This window comes from Trichosurus vulpecula, chromosome 1 (assembly GCF_011100635.1).
Source record: "Trichosurus vulpecula isolate mTriVul1 chromosome 1, mTriVul1.pri, whole genome shotgun sequence".
Classification (NCBI taxonomy): Eukaryota; Metazoa; Chordata; class Mammalia; order Diprotodontia; family Phalangeridae; genus Trichosurus; species Trichosurus vulpecula.
In genome coordinates, this window is record NC_050573.1 from 8,018,656 (window position 1) to 8,033,825 (window position 15,170).

Below are 15,170 nucleotides of genomic sequence, written 5' to 3' on the forward strand. Positions count from 1 at the left end.
ATCTCCAGAGATCGGGTTCTCCTTTCCTTCCTCTGTTAAATGAGAGGATCGGACCGAGTGATCTCCCAGATCCTCCCCATTTTGCTGTTCTCCGCTGCTAGAGACACAAGCCGGGTAACCCAGCCACGCTGAGCCCGTCCATACTGCTAGGGGTTCCCAGTCCTGGTCACCAGGGGTTGGAGCAGATTCCCACCTAAAATGCGGCGGTTGGACGAGATGGCCTTTAAGGCCCCTTCCAGCTCTAAAGCCGAAGATCTTCAGGCCTCCGATGCACGTGCCGGGGCCCCACGCCCAGAGGGTGCATCTCGGGAGCAGGTCAGGGCGGGGCGAGGTATGGGCCGAGAGGGCGCGCGGGGGGCGCGCGGGCTAGGGGCGGTTAAGTTAGGCGTGTGGGGCGTCCCGGGTCGAGGGCGAGGGCAGCGGCCAGCCGTTGCGGAGGCAGGCGAGCCCCAGGGGTCAGGCCGAGCTGAGCGGGGGGCAGCGGGGGGTGGGGGGCACCATGACTAAGGACACACCGAGCCCCACAGGGGGAGGGGGCCGCTACTCGCCCAAGAAACCTCCCGCCGGCCCGAGCTCGGCGATGCTGCTGGAGGAGCAGCGGCGGGAGCTGGAGGCCGTGCGCGCAGAGCTGGAGGCCGAGCGGGCCCGCTCGCAGGCGGAGCGGCGGCGCTTCGCGACCGAGGCCCGGGAGCTGCGGGAGGCCGGCGAGCGGGAGCGGCAGCAGCTGGCCGACCAGCTGCGCTCCCGCTGGGAGATGCAACGAGTGAGGGAGCTGCGGCAGCTGCAGGAGGCCGTGCTGCGGGAGCGCGACGCCGAGATCCGCCAGCTGCTGCGCTGGAAGGAGGCCGAGCTGCGCCAGCTGCAGCAGCTCCTGCACAAGGAGCGGGACTGCGCCGTGCGCCAGGCGCGGGAGCTGCAGCGCCAGCTGGCCGAGGAGCTGCTCAGCCGCGGCTACTGCGGCCGCCCGGGCTCGACGGCCGGCGGGGGCGCCGCCGAGTGCCGCTGCAAGCTTCAGGACGTGCTGGCCAAGCTGCGCTGGGAGAGCGACGGCGAGCAGGCGGCCCGCATCCGCCACCTGCAGGCCGCGCTCGACGTGGAGCGCAGCCTCTTCCTCAAGTACATCCTGGAGAACTTCCACTGGGACCCGGCCTCCGTGCTCTCGGCGCGGCCCCCGCGGCCCAACCTCGCCCGGCCCGAGCCCGCGGCCGCTGCCACCGCCGTCGTCGCGGTCCACTTCCAGGCGGCGGGAGCCGGGGAGCTGCCAACTGCGGGCGCCGGGGAGCTGCCAGCCCCGGCCGTGGCGGCCGCAGCCAGCACCATCACCACCGCTACCACCGCCACCACCACCATCGCTGCGAACCCCGCCTCCGCCCCCGTTCTTACTCCTCTGGGGCCAGCCCCACCAGCAGCTCCAGTTTACCGCCCGCGGCCCGTGACCTCCGCCACCCGGCCGCGCTCTCTGGACAGCCTGTGCGCTCCGCGGCCGCGTTCCTATTCGCTCTCCTTGGACGACACCGTCCCCGCCGCCCGCTCCTCCCGCTCTTTGGACGGCAGCCCGAGCCGAGCCGAGTCGCCCGGGGCAGGCGAGCCCGAGGCCGGCAGCCCGCTGGACAGGAGCTCCCACTACCCCGCGGTCCTGCCCCGCCTCCAGCTGGTCCCAGACAACCTGGGCACTGGTGAGAAAGTGCCCTGTGAGGCGCTCCGGCCTAGCCCCGATGACCATCAGCAGGACTGCGGGAGACCGCCCAGGGCCTGGGGGAGCCGTCCCCACAGGGAGGTGCTGAGCCTGCAGCCGCCCGGGAAAGAAGGCGAAGTCCCGTTGGCCCTCGGTCCAAGGCAGCCGGCCAGCGCGGCGCCCCCGCACGAAGCCGTCCCGGGGCTTGATTACAACGACCTGGTGAAACAGAACTCGGAATTGGCCGAGGCTCTGGAGACCCTAGCCAAGCATTGCTCCCAGCTCAGGGAGGAGAATAGCCAGCTGCGGCGGGGCTTCCCAGAGACGAACGAGAAGGTGCGGAGCATCAAGGTGAAGAACGCAAAGCTGGCGGTCATCGCGAAGCGCCTGGAGGAGCGGGCTCGGAAGCTGCAGGAGACCAACCTCCGGGCTGTGAGCGCCCGGGTCCCTGGGGAGAGTTGCGCCGTCCTGGAGCTGTGCCGCCAGGCCTTCGCGCGCCAGCGGGCCAAGGACCTGACGGAGCAGACGAGCGCCATGCTAGCCAAGGACAAGGAGATCGAGGACCTGCGGCAGGAATGCCGGGACCTGCAGGCCCAGGTGGCCGCCTGCCAGGGACCTGCCCAGTGGCTCAACGTCAACGACTTTGACCATCTCCTGCGGGAGTCCCAGAAGGAGGTGCTTCGCCTTCAGAGGCAAGTCACCCTGCAGAGCTTCAAAGGCCCACATAACCAGAGGGCTGCCTCCCCGCCCACCTCGGGCCAGCTCCAGAACGCTGGGAAGGAGGAAGCCTCTGAGGCCGAAGAGCTGAAGCTCCAGGTGCAGGCCTTGGAGCAGACACTCAGTGAAAGGCAGAAGCGTTTTGAGAGCCTGGAGCTGGACGTGGGCAAGGCCCAGCAGAGATTCCAGGAAGCGGAGGGCCGGCTGCAGCAGGTGATGAGTGAGAACAACTGGCTAGCCCAAGAAAACAGCAGACTCCAGGAGAAGGCTCAGTGGTTAGACAGGGTGGACTCGGAGAACTGCGAGATGCGGGGCAAGCTGGAGCTAGTGACCGAAGAGCGAGACTCAGCAGCCCTCCTGACGGCCCAGCTGCAGCAGCAGGCCAGCCGCATTGAGGCCAGCCGCCAACAGCTGGAGCAGGAGCTCCAGGAAGCTCTGAGGGCGCTGGCAGCCCAGCAGGGAGAGGCCCAGAGAATGCAGCAGGACCAAGAGCAAATGCAGAAGGAGCACATGGAAGCTCTGCAGACTCTGGAGGCCCAGCTTCGGGAGCTAGAAGTGCCCTGCACCCACCAAGCTCAGGAGTTAAAACCACCTCAGCTGCTCAGGGGAAAGCAGGCCAAGAAAGCCACCTGCCACCTAGAGGGTGCCAGCCTCCCTGGCTCTAGGACACTGGCCAAGAAAGTCAGCACCCGGGCCAGCACCTCAGATGATGGCCCTGGGCAGCGCAGCTTTCATTCTTACCCAGCTCCCAGGGTGAGTACAGGCAGCAACATGGAAGAGATAGAAGCGGACAGCCTTTCCCAAGCCCCTGAGCCAGAGGGCCCCAGAAGCCACCACAGCCAAGACAGCCAGGACAGACACCACAGCTACCATGTGCACAACAGCCAGGACAGCCACGACAGCCACGTCCCTTCTAAACTGAAGATTTTCTTAGCCCGATATGACTATGATCCATTTGCAGGCCCCAATGATCAGCCAGAGGCCGAGCTGCCCCTGACTGCAGGGGAGTATATCTACATCTTTGGGGACATGGATGAGGATGGCTTCTATGCTGGAGAGCTGATGGATGGCCAAAGGGGATTGGTCCCCTCCAACTTGGTGGAGCAGATTTCAGACAGTGAGATCCTGAATTTACAACCTCCAGAGGGTAGTGACTCCTCCCTGGATTCCTCCCAGGAAGTGAAATCACAAAGTGACAGCTCCAGTCCTGAGGGAAAAGGAACTGATTCCTTGGAGGAAGGCTCCCGCTGTGGTCTGCTGCCAAAGAAACTGGAGAAGGGCATCATGGAGGAAGCTTTGGACTTCTCCGGGGTTCCTTGCCCTCCAAAACTGACTCTGATCCAGCAGCTGCCCCAGGGTGTGGTGGTGGACTGGGAGGCCCCCATTGCCCCCAACCCATATGGAGCCATGCAGGGCTACAATGTCTATGTGGACAATGAGCTGTGGGAGAACATCAGTGCCGGCTCCCAGACCAGAGCCACCATCGACAACCTGGACCTGAAGACAAGGGCCTACCGCATCTCGGTGCAGAGCGTGATGGAGAGAGGCTGCTCCAACCGGCTGCAGTGCTCCTTTCTGGTGGGTGGGGGCTTCTGCCCTGCCCCGAGCCAGCTGAGGCTCAGGAGTCTCACCTCCACTTCTGCAGAGATCAGCTGGCTGGATAGTGGCAGTGACCACCCGAACATGGTGTATCTCAATGAGGAGGAGCACAGCCTCACCAAGGCCGGAATCTGCTGCTACACCTTTCATAACTTGCAGCCCAGCACTCGCTACTGTGCCCGCGTGGAGGCACGGCCCCCCGGGGAGACCACCAAGAAGCTGTGGGAGGAGATGTCCCCCTCAATTACTTTTACCACCCCATCAGCCGGGCCACCTGATCCTCCCCTGGATGTCCTGGTGGAGTACCACACCTCCCCGGGCACTCTGCTCATCAGCTGGATCCCAGTGACCATCGACTCAGCAGGGTCCTCCAATGGGGTCCCTGTGACAGGCTATGCCGTGTATGCAGGTGGGCAGAAAGTCACTGAAGTGACCTCCCCCACAGCAGGGAATGTCTTGGTGGAATTTTCCCAGCTACAGCAACAAAAGCCTTCCCAAGAGGTCTCTGTGAGAACTATGTCTCATTATGGTGAATCCCTGGACTCAGTACCAGCCCAGATCCCTGGGGAGTGGCTGAAACGTTCCAGTGCTTACAGGTCACCCCCGTCTTTTCCTGTCATCCACAACTGTGGGGAGTTGCTCCATCCCCAGACCCCTTCAACACTGAGACCATATGTACCTGTCTCCCAAGAGAAGTCCATCATGGGCAGCTTCAGTACCAAGACCAGCACCCCTCTTCCTGCCAGCTGTGGGAGGGATAAAGTGGTTGCTGCTGATGGGTTCCCAGAAGACAGCTTCCAAAGGAGAGTTGCAAAACCTTCAGAAGGTGAGTTGCCAATCCCAGGAGACATCAATGCCCCCCAGGGACGTGGAGAAGCCTATTTCCTGAGCCCTCTGCCTTCTGGCAGGAAAGAGTCCCATGGGCCTAATACTGCCAAGGACAGCAGATTTGGGAATCCCCGACATCTGTGTGATGGCCAGATCAGGGTGGAGGAGAAGAGTGCTAGAAACACTGTGACAAGATGGCCCCAGGTTCAGGAGTTGCTACATATTCCTCCAGAAAACAGCCCCATGAGAGAGATCTATGGAGAGAACAATTCTGATGGGAAGGTGCCTAGGAACAGACTAGAAGCAGAAATGCTAAAGGTGACCAGTCAGTCATTGGAGGCCTTTGCTGATCACAGCCACATGGCTGACCTGGCCAATCTGGAGGAAGAGGACCAGTATGTGAACATGTGGGGGACAAGGAGACCCAGCCAAAAGAAGGAATTTAGGCTCCAAAAAGGACAGAGCAGGCTGACTGGTCTGAAGAAAGCAGCTCCACTCCCAGAGCCCAGTGCATTGTTGTATCAGCCCCTCTCTGGGAAGATGACCAAAATCCTGAAGGCCAGCCCCTTGGTGCCTGCCCCTGGGCCATGGTTCAGGGCCCCAGGAAGCAGCCCCCTGAAAGGAAATGTGACAAATGACCCTTTCCGAGTGTTCGTAGCCCTTTGGGACTATGACCCCCAGCTGATGTCCACCAATCCAATGGCTGCTGAAGAAGAGCTTGCCTTCCAGCGGGGCCAGCTCCTGAAGGTCTGGGGGGATCAAGACCCAGATGGATTCTATCATGGAGAGTGCTCCGGTCGGGTGGGTTACATCCCTGGGGACATGGTGTCCGAACTACAAGTGGAGGGCAGTGATGTGCTCAAGCAGCTGCTCCGGCAAGGTCACCTGCCACCCGGGGTGTCCCTGGATGGCCTCCTGGGGCTCTCTACACAGTCCCCCAACCCCCAGAAGAGTTTCTCCATGGCAAGCGGGGCCCCTCCACATGCCCAGCTTTGGTATCCGCAGACCATGGTGGCCGCCTTTGACTATTGCCCCCAGAAGAGCTCTAGTCTAAGTGTAACTGAGGAGCTGACCCTGAGTGTGGGTGATGTGGTCACTGTGCTGGGTTCTGTGGATGACAATGGCTTCTTCTATGGGGAGCTAAATGGGCAGAGAGGCTTGGTCCCATCGAACCTTCTGAAGACCCCAGCCCTGAATGCTGAGTAGCAAGGGCCCTGGCTTCTGGTCCTCCCTTAGTCCAGGACACAGCCAACCAGCTCCTGAGGGCATGGCACATTGACAACCACCATATCTATAAAAAAAAACCAAACCAAAAAAACCAAACCTTTTTTCATCAATAGAGACTATAGGATTGTACTCACTCAAAGCCCCTTACCTCTGAGAACATGGTTTAAAACCTGGCTTCAGGTAATTAAAAGAAACAAAGAACAACCAAAATAAGTTATTTTAGGTGTGTCTCAACAAGGTGTGCTGCTGTTCCAGATGGGTAATTTGATTGATTTGGGGAATTCCTTCCACTGATTCATTGGTAACTCTTCTGTAACTTAGTATCTGAGGTTGTGCCTTGCCTAGCTGGCCCAGCTGGTAGCAAACAGAGGCTGGATTTGAACCCAGGGCCCCCATCACTCCTGAGGCCCAGCCTGGCTATCCACTACTCCTCTTGGCTAATGAGGGATGGGAGAGAGACAGGGCCAAACTCAGGGCTACCCACTGGATGGACTTGCTCTCCTAGCAGTCTAAAGACAACCATTTTGGGTGTTTTGAGCAGGGACACTGATCAGCGATTGGGTCACCTCAGTGATTGAATGTTAGATATTCAAAGCATCTCATCCATGTATCAGGCTAGTCTAGACTGGGAAAAGAAAGGTCAAGAAAATATCCATTTTCTAGCTGTTCCTCAAGTGCCCCTCCTTAAAACACAGAAAGAAAAAAAGTGTATTCTCTGAATATCTCCTTCCTTCCCTGCCTTCCCCTGCCCTGGATACAAGAGCTGACCCTGGATTCCCTTCTTTGGTGTACAAGGGTGGGGGAAGGCATCACTGGGCCTTGAGGAGGCTGACTGAGGTTTTGTCAACATCCAGACCTGCACAGCTTAAGGTCAGAAGATCTATTCCTCCCATTTATTCAGAGTGGGAAATTGAGGCCCAGAGAAGCAATAGGACTTGATCAAGGTTACAGAGACAGTACAGGAGTGGGATTTGACCCCAGAATCCATGTTCTTTCCACTGTCCCAGGCTACAGTCTGAGGTCCTAGCCAGATCTGGGCATGTTGGTAGAGGTATTGGAGTCTAGGCACTGTTGAAATCCACTTCCTTCTAACTCATCCCCATGTAGGTCACCCCTCGTGTGTAGATCAAAAGGAAGAAATGCCAGGTAATCAAGGACCCATATTGAAGGATTTCTCTCATCACATCATCAGGGCTCTCCATACTCCCTCAACATACACACCCATTCCCATACCATCCCCCAAACACACCCCATACATACATACTCCCCCAACACATGCACATATTCTCATCCCACCCCCCCAACACATCCCATACATACCACTCCCCAACACACACATACATGCAGGCACACATGCATACACACACACACACACACACACCCTTTAATCCTTTTCCATGAGGCTGGGGTGGTACCAAGGAGAAGGGTCTATACTCCTATAATTTTATAGAAATCATTCATTCAACAAACATTTACCAAGCTTGCCCAGATGGTGTGCTAACTACTGGAGATGGAAAGTTGAAACCAAAACATTCCCTACCCTCGAGGACCTTACATTCTACTGAGTGATGGTTAGAGATAAGTTATAGGAAATATTCTCTGGGTTAAATTATAAGCTTTGGAGGATGAAATTCCTTTGCGGGAGTGGGAGTGGAAATTACAGGAACCCAGATTTAGAGCTGAGAGTTTAGAAGACAAATCCAATCTCCTCATTTGTGGGAAACCGAGGTGAATTGCCCAAAGTCACAGTAAGTATCAGGTAGCCCTGAGAACAAACATTTGAACTCCAGTCCTCCATTACTCTCCACTGTCTCATGATGCCTCCTGTGATTGCTGTTCAAAGTGTAGCCCTTGGGGCAGCTAGTTGGTGCAATGGAGCACCAGCCCCGGAGTCAGGAGGACCTGAGTTCAAATCTGCCTTCAGACACTCAACACACTTACTAGCTGTGTGACCTTGGGCAAGTCACTTAACCCCAATTGCCCTGCCTTCCCCCCTCCAAAAAAAAAAGAAAAAAAGTGTAGCCCTTCTAAGTTCTAGGGGTCCTTCTCCCAACTCCTGCTGTTAGGGGTAAGTTGTGTCCCCAAGTTATATCTCCCCCTTGGAATTCTAGGGATACATCTGGGAGACTGTGGGTGTCTTCTCTAATGTTATCAACTCCAGCCCCATTCCAATGTTTTCTCCTAAATATCAGTCTCCAGTGAATGTAGATTCCCAGTTTCATTTAACCAATTAACATCAATTTGTTTTTCCAAAGGGCTATTTCCTGAGCCAATAAAGCCAGAATTGCTGGACAGAATTCGTTCTACCCCAGGGCCACACTTTCTCCTGTTCCTATATAGTCCCTGGAGAGATCTGACTTAATCTTAAAACAGTTCCTATAAGGTCTCCATCTGTCCAAGTTGAGTTTTTAAATGTGGCAGAGCCGATGAACAGACCCAGCATCCTGGCTGAATGGGTGAGGGAACCCAAACTAGGAGCCACAGTCCTTAATTGCAATATTTGTATAATACATACTATGCTTCTCCTTTACATTAATGATTTGAGCCTCACAAGGTCCTATTATCTCCATTTTACTGAGGAGGAAACAGACCCAGAGGTTAAGTGACTTGCCCAATGCCACACAGTGAGTATAAGAGGGTTGGCATCTGGGACCCTCTGGACACACCCAGGCAAGTAAGTCAATAAACATTTGATGCCTACTGTATATTAAGCACCAGAGACAAAAGAAGGGAAAAGACAGTCCCTGCCCTAAAGATTCTCACAATCCAACAGAGACAACCTGCAAATAATTATGTTCAAACAAGCCAACCGTAGGATAAATAGGAAGTAATCAACAGGGGTAAGGAATTTGGAAAGACTTTATGTAGAAAGTGAGATTTCAATTAAGACTTAAAGGAAGCCAGGAGTAGAGGAGGGAGAGAATTGCAGATGTGGAGGATGGCCAGTGAAAATTCCCAGAGCCAAGAGATGGAGGGTCGTGTTCATGGTACAGCCCAGAGGCTGGTGGCACTGTATTGAAGAGTGTCGGGGAGTAAGGGGTAAGAAGACTGGAAAGGTAGGAGGTCACTCAGTTATGAAGGGCTTTGAATGCCATACAGCATTTTGTATGTGATCCTGGGGCAATGGGAGCCACTGGGGTTTATTGAGTCCGGGGTGACATGGTTGGAAAATAACTTTAGGAAAATAACTCTAGTGGCGGAATGGAGGATAGTCTAGAGTCAGGAGAGACTGGAGGTGGGGAGAACAAACAGGCCGTTGTAACAGTGCAGACAGGAGGTAAGGAAAGCCAAGATGGCGGCATTGTCCAGGGAGAAAAGAGGGAAAGGAAAGTAAAATCAACAAGCCTTAGGAACATTGGATGAGGGGCTGGGGGTGAAGAAAGAGAATGAAGAATCAAGGATGGGGGAGGACAGGGTTTGAAAGCACTAGGGTGGAAAGAGGGTTTTAGGGGAAAGAAAATGAGGCAGTTTTGGACATGGGGAGTCTTCTTGATGTCCAGCTGAAGGTATCCCATAGGCTGTGGGGATCCAAGACAAGATCAGCAGAGAGGCTAGATGTGAGGATCATGAGCATAAGGATTGTAACTGAGCCCAACAAGTGAAGTAGTATAGAAGGAGAAAGGAACCAGAACACAGCTGAGGGACAGCCCAACCGTGGTTAGAGGGTGTCAGCAGGATGAAGATCCAGCAAAGGAGACAGAGAAGGAGCGGTCAGAGAGGGAGGCAGTATAGAATGTTCAAGTTGGAAGAGACTTAGCTGAACTCTCTCATTTTATGGATGGGGAAGCTGAGGCCCAGAGAATGAAAGAGATCCATTGTCATGTAGTAAGTGAGAGAACCAGGAATAGGACCAGAATCACCAAATGTAAGGGTTGGAAGGGACCTGAGCAGGCCCCAAGTCTTACCCATACATGAAAGGAATCTCAAGGATAGTATAGTATTCCTCCAGCTTCTGCTCAGTGACTTTCAGTGAAGAGGAACTCATTGCCTTCTGAAGCAGCCACATATGAATAGTTCCAATTGGCTCATTGGCCACCTCTTCCCATGGGTGTAATATACTAGTGAGGGTCCGATTTGAGATATAGAGTGACCCAGGGGATGGTGACCCCTATTTCTAACTCATTCTCTTCCTATCTCTTCCCCCCCCCCACAACTTTTAAACCTTTGGGCCCTTGCCATGTGGTCCCACTGGGGTAGCAACACAGCCAGACAACATGGCAGGCAGGGATAAGAGGGGCATCTCTGGTGGTAGGTTGGGCTCTGCTCATGCCCCTCTTAAAGGTCCTAGACTCCCAATCAAATGAAGCACATGGAGAAGGCAGCTAGGAGGTGTTTCACTTAGGACCATGACACCTGACCCAGGAGTCCTCAATTCCCGCAGCTTCAGGTATCAGGACCTCAAAATTTAGGGGGTTGAAAGTGTGGGAAGACATGAGAATGAGCCCAAAATGGAGGTCACCGACCACTGACCACCTACCAATCTCCTATCGAACCCTGGCCATTTGTTTCACTAAGGAAGCAAAGAAGTGTCCAAGGGGAAAGCTGGAGAACAGAGAGGGAAAAACTGCTGAGAGAGGAGATGTGGGGGAGGGAGCAAGGGTCCAGGGCCAGGTGACAGGGAAGGACATCAGTTTACCTTTCTACATAAAGTGCTGGGTTTGGAAGCGGAAGGCCTGGATTCAAATCCCATCTCAGCCTCAGGTTAGTTTCCTGCCTCATGTGCCTCCCCATTCCAAATCCTTCTCCTTTTTTGGGATGTGGGGGGAGGCAATGAAGGATAAATGACTTGCCCAGGGTCTCACAGCTAATGTGTCAAGTATTTGAGGTCATATTTGAACTCAGGTCCTGGTCCTCCTTATTCCAGGGCCATCTAGCTGCCCTAAGCAAGCATTTATTAAGTGACTAGTACAAGCCAGGCCCTGTTCTAAGGGCTTCACAAATATTATCTTATTTGGTCCTCACTCTGAAACTCACACCTTTGGACAGCTCACTGCTCCTGGGAGTCCCTCCCTCCCTCTGACTGGGGGGGGGGGGGACATCTAGAAACTCCCTCCAGACCTTCTGTTTGAGGGGGCAACCAGGGAATTCACCTTATCACTTCCCACCTGACAGAGCTCCTGGATTTAATGATCTTATTCTGCAAGATGCCATCAGTTCTGTAGTTTACCTATCAGATCCATGGAGAATGGAAGAATTTATGACCAGAGATAGAGAACATTATGAAATGCAAAATGGATAATTTTGATTACATTAAATTCAAAAAGTTTCGCATAAACAAAGCCAATGCAACCAAGATTAGAAGGGAAGTTAAAAAGCTGGGAAACAATTTTTACAGCCAGTGTCTCTGATGAGCTTACAATCTAAAGGGGAGATAGAATTAATAAAAAGATAGTCCTGCCCTCAGTGAGCTTACAATCTAAATGGGGGGATAGAATTAATAAAAAAGACAATCCTGCCCTCAGTGAGCTTACAAACTAAAGGGGGGATAGAATTAATAAAAGGATAGTCCTGCCCTCAATGAGCTTACAGTCTAAAGGGGGAGACAATACACCTAAGAATGCAGAAAAGGAAGGAGGAGACCGGGACAGTGGGGAGCACTCAGCATCTTGTTCTGTAGAGATGAGACCAGGTAGGGCAGTAGAGACAAAGTGAAGGGAGCTGAGAGTCCAGATTCTGCCCTCTCTAAAGGAAGGTGTTGGGAGGAGTTTGGTCCTCCAGCCCTCCAATCAGAGGGGATGAGGAAAATCACATACAAAAACTAGGATAAGGGAGGAGGTGTCAGTCAAGGCTTGAGTTAAATCAAGAGTTTGAGATTAGAGAAGAGCTTATCCTGGGAGGATGTCTTGTTCTGGGGAGCATCAGATACTGAGGTAGGTGATGGTGATCATGGGCTCCCTAAGGGCAGGACTCTCTTATGCTTTTCTTTGTAGTCTCGGCTCTTAGCACTGTCTGGTACATATGGTTATTCATTCTTCATTTTCAAAGAGGACCAATGACATCACGTCATATCTAGAAATTGCTCATGAATTGGATTTAAGTATGGCAGCGTTTCAACAATCTGGCTGGCAGCTGTTGGGGGGGAGTGAAAGACCAACACAAGCCCACCAACAAGCATGCTATCAGCACACTGGAAAAGCCCAGGTTCTTTCGATCTGCTTTACTAAGGAAAGCAACGTTAAGGGGTTGACAAGCTTACTTTAATCCAGCATACAGATACCATTCACTTAGTTCAGGGGAAAAAGCCAGCACCCTGAATGTCAGAGCAAATACAAACAAAGTACAAACGTGGACAGATCTTGTCTGTTTCAAATCCCAATACATAGTTACCAGAGTTTAACAAAGTCCCAGCATCTGGGTTTAAAAGCTGGAGGGCTCTTAGCTACAACTGCCCGGAGTCTCCACGTCAGCACGCCACCAAGAGTGAGAGGCCTAAGCAAATGGCTCCGTCTTCCTTTTTTATACAGTTCCAGACGTTATCAAACGTCATCTGAGCACCAGAACTTAGGCTCCTATGATTGGCTCTGGAGTTAGCATCTCCCCTTAGGACCCTGGGAGCTTCACACCCACATAGCACCTAGCAATTAGGGGTTTGGGGCAAACTTAGGAGCAAAGATCTAATCAGGCCTCCCTTAGTTAGCCCCACCATTCACACCCACATAGGTTTAGCACCCAACAGGGGTTTGGGCCTGGGGCTTAGCACCCAGTAAGACTCAAAGACACTTAATTAATCATTTTAAAACAGTAAGAAAGCCCCAACTTAATTGATATTACAGGCAGAATTGGGCAAAGTAGTCAGCCTCACTCCCTCTTCCTTTCACAGAGTTGGGGAGCATTCTGTTACCACTGGGCCACAATTCAAATCATCCCTGCCCTGGAAAAGCTTACATGCTACCTCCCCCTGAAAAAAGAGCACTTCGTCCCAGCCTGGGGCATCTTTGTCCCAATAACATTTGGCCTTGTACCTGCTCATGGTAGCATAGTTCCTGGCCCATAGAAGATGCTTGATAAAGGCTTGATTAACGGAATTCTATGTATGCATGGCTTCTTTCCCCAGGAATCTAAACCCTCTGAGAGCAAGCAACTTAAACAAAAAAAAAAAAAAACCTCTTTGTGCCACCTGAGAGTGCTCTGAAGTCTTTTCCCACCAAAGCGACTTCTGTTGTATTTGCATCCATAGGTCCCTCCCCTCCTCTGTCCCTAGGACCTTTTCATTCTTAATTAGGTAGTAAAAACCCTGGTATGTCCATCTTACAAATGAGGAACCTAAAGGCTTAGAGGAATTGTGGGTTGCGACTCCATGTGGGGTCGCAAAGAATTTGGCAACAGTAAGAGGTTTCTGGTGAAAAGACCAAAAATTAATTAAAAATCAAATGTGTAATGAATCCAAGGTGTTTCTGGCAGGGCTTGCCCGCCTTGCAGCCCGCAACTTCACTGCAGCCTTGGTGCTGAACCCAAAGCATGGCACTTTGCACACACTTCACTCCACATGCCCCCAGGTATCTGACACCCTCCCAAGGTGTAGACAATGACTCTACTTACAGGCACACAGGTTTACAAGGTTCTAAGAATGAATGGGCAGGGGCAGCTAGGTGGCTCAGTGGATAGAGTGCCTGGCCAGGAGTTCAAATACGACCTCAGATACTTAGCAGCTACGTGATTCTGGGCAAGTCTCTTCACCCTGTTTGCCTCAGTTTCCTCATCTGTAAAAGGAGCTGGAAGGGGAAATGGCAACCTGCTCCCGTATCTCTGCCAAAAAAAACCCCAAATGGGGTCACAAAGAGTCAGATGTGACTGAAAAATGACTGAACAAGAAAGAATGAACAAGTTTATTATACCATGGAAGGAGAAGAGAATTTCCATCAGGGTTTTTGCCTCTCACCCCTGTGGGGTCTTCTGACCTTACCCTTCAATGCCCAGTGCCTGAGGAAAATGACATACAAAAACTAGACTGTTTTGCATATTATCTTTAGAAGAGGGCATGGAGAGGAAGACCCACGATCAGTGGAAAGAGTGCTGAATCTGGAGAATGGGATCTTACACAAGGCACTTCACTTCCCTGGGTCTCAGTTTCCCCATCAGTAAAATAAGAGAATTAGAACAGATGATTGGTGAGCTCCCTCCCAGATCCTTGCTTCCCTATTCCAGGATCCCTCCAGAGAAAGGAAGCATTTTTTACACCTTAAGGCTCATTGGAGATATGAACTACTATTAATATTATTTTGGGGAAGATAAGGGGATACAGGAAAGGGAAGAATTAGAAATGATCTCGGAGCCATCAATGGGAATGGAGAAGTTAGGAGGGGAAGAGGATGCGTTTGGTTTGAGACAACTTGGGTGGGATGTGCCAACGGCCACATCCAGGTTGAGCTGTTCAGGATTTAGTTAGAAATAGGACCTTATGGACCATATAACCATCCCCTCTCATTTCACATCCTTAAAGGATTTGCCCAATGTTACACAGCTAAGATGTTTCTGAGGCAAGATTTGAACCCAGATCTTCCAGAACTCTGCCTTAAGGCTTGATGACCCCCAGGAAAAATGCATAGTTAGGGAGATTGAGGAGCGGGGACCCAGAGATTGTCCCATCACGGAAGCCAAGGGAGGAGAGAGTGTCATGGTTGATGCGGGAGTCGACAGTGTAGAAGAGAGGAAAAGTCCATTGACACCATAGAGGTCCCTGATGCTCTCACAGCCGTTTACATCAATCAGTAGGGATTGCAAGCGATTGAAAAGAGAGTGGGTCATGAGGAAGTAGGGCAGCCAGGGGGCACCACAGTGCGCAGAGGGCCAGGCCCAGAGTGAGGAACTCATCTTCCTGAGTTCAAATCTGGCCTCGGACACCGACTAGTTGTGTGACGCTGGGCCAGTCACTTCACCCTGTTTGCCTCAGTTTCCGTATCTGTAAAAGGAGCTAGAGAAGAAAATGGCAAACTGCTCCAGTATCTTTGCCAAGGAAACCCCAAATGGGGTCACAAAGTGTCAGACATGACTGACCAACATGAGCAAGTGGAGGCATCCGGTCTAGGGGAAAGGCTGAACAGTTTGTCACTGACATGAGTGGGAAGAGAGAGAGGTAGAAAGGAAGACATTGAAAGGAGCTAGCATGTCTGTAACCAGACAAGGA

At 52.8% G+C, this 15,170-nt stretch overlaps 1 protein-coding gene across 1 annotated transcript; it reads left to right on the top strand.

Annotated features, from left to right (window-relative positions):
* The first annotated feature begins 499 nt into the window (after positions 1-499).
* On the top strand, positions 500-6,025 carry LOC118848010 (RIMS-binding protein 3-like). The gene has a single exon (XM_036756728.1). The coding sequence runs from the start codon at positions 500-502 to the stop codon at positions 6,023-6,025; it is 5,526 nt and encodes a 1,841-aa protein (XP_036612623.1).
* The last annotated feature ends 9,145 nt before the right edge of the window (positions 6,026-15,170 follow it).